Source organism: Lineus longissimus, chromosome 13 (genome assembly GCF_910592395.1).
Source record: "Lineus longissimus chromosome 13, tnLinLong1.2, whole genome shotgun sequence".
NCBI classification, from domain to species: domain Eukaryota; kingdom Metazoa; phylum Nemertea; class Pilidiophora; order Heteronemertea; family Lineidae; genus Lineus; species Lineus longissimus.
Window position 1 is genome coordinate 10,732,795 of NC_088320.1, and position 1,779 is coordinate 10,734,573.

General features: G+C 35.7%; 1 protein-coding gene across 1 annotated transcript; it reads left to right on the forward strand.

Annotated features, from left to right (window-relative positions):
• The first annotated feature begins 576 nt into the window (after positions 1-576).
• On the forward strand, positions 577-1,470 carry LOC135498413 (uncharacterized). The gene has a single exon (XM_064788667.1). It carries the CDS (start codon positions 577-579, stop codon positions 1,468-1,470), a length of 894 nt encoding a protein of 297 aa, XP_064644737.1.
• The last annotated feature ends 309 nt before the right edge of the window (positions 1,471-1,779 follow it).

Genomic DNA, 1,779 nt, shown 5'->3' on the forward strand with positions numbered 1-1,779 from the left:
GGGTGTAAAACTTTCAGAGATTACCATCAAGTGTATTTGAAAACAGATGTACTTCTACTAGCAGATATCCTTGAAAATTTCAGATCTGTGTGCATGAACATTTACAAAATAGATCCAGTGTGGACTTATTCAGGCCCAGCATTGTCTTGGCAAGCCATGTTAAAAAAGACTGACGTTGAGATTAAACTCCTCACAGATGTAGACATGTATAACTTCTTCGAATGTGGTATTCGAGGTGAGATATGTCAAGCAAGTCACAGATACGCAAAAGCTGAAGAAGGTAAATCAGTCATCACCTATTTAGATGCGAATAATTTGTATGGCTTAGCGATGAGTCAAAAATTACCACATTCTAATTTTAAATGGATGTCTCAATCTGACTTAAAAAATTGGCAACAAATTCCATGCACACTTGAAGTTGACCTAGAATATCCTAAGCATTTGCACAACTTGCACAATGACTATCCACTTGCACCAGAACGATTGAATGGTAAGCTCATTCCTAACTTTCAGGATAAAGAACACTACATTGTGCATCACAAGGCCTTGAAATTCTACTTGAGTCAAGGGCTCAAAATGACTAAGATTCATAGAGGAATTTCCTACACAGAGTCATACTTTTTGAAAGAATACATTGACTTAAACACAAGTCAACGTGCAAATGCTAAAAATGACTTGGAAAAAGACTTCTTCAAATTGATGAACAATGCATGCTTCGGAAAGACAATGGAGTCCGTGAGAAACAGAAAAGACATTACTTTAGCTACAACTGTCAATCAGCTTCGAAAATTAGTCAATTCGAACAACTACAGATCACACAAAATTTTCGGTGAAGATCTAGTCATGGTAGAACGACAAAAAGCAGATGTCTATTTGAACAAACCTATATTTATTGGACAAGCGATTTTAGACCTCTCTAAAATACACATGTATGACTTCCACTATAATTACATGCTAAAGAAGTATCCTGGAAAAGCACAACTACTTTACACTGATACTGATTCATTAGTATATCATATTGAAACAGAAGATCACTATGATGATATGAAACACGATGCTCACTTGTATGACTTGTCTAATTTTCCTAAAGATCATCCATTGTATGATGAAACCAATAAGAAGGTAATTGGCAAGTTCAAAGACGAAGAGGCTGGCAAAGTGATCAGTGAGTTTATCGCTTTGAGGGCTAAATTATATTCTTATATCACTGATAAGGATGAAGAGGTCAAAAAGTGTAAAGGTGTGAAGAAGCAAGTTGTGAAAAATGAAGTCACATTTGAAGACTACAAGTCTGTCCTTCTGAGTAAAATCCCAATCGAAAAAAGGATGAATGTGTTTAGGTCAAGAAATCATCAACTTTACACAGAGCAAGTTTCAAAGGTGGCTTTAGATTCAAATGATGATAAGCGAACAATTTTACCAGATGGAATAAGTACATTGGCACTAGGACATTACTCGCTGTGTTCGTAAGTGCGTATGTTCCGTCGAGAAGTAAGTGTAGCGCAGCCGCGAGCGCAGCGAGAGAAAATTTTTTTTTCATATAAATAAATGGAAACATTCCCTTCATATCTTAAATTTAACTCAGATGCAAATTATCCACTCAATTACAAGGATAATTCAATCACAAATGACCCTTTCATTCATCACCACATTCAAGTAGCACCACATCAAAGCTTTGAATACAATACGATTGATTTTTTTCCTGATAAGACCCCTCCAAGAATATTTTCACAGTATTCACAAGTACAAGAGTATTTAAAAAATGCAACCATGGATAAC

Coding starts and splice junctions, on each gene's coding strand:
- LOC135498413 (XM_064788667.1), top strand. CDS start 577: ATGACTAAGATTCATAGAGGAATTTCCTACACAGAGTCATACTTTTTG.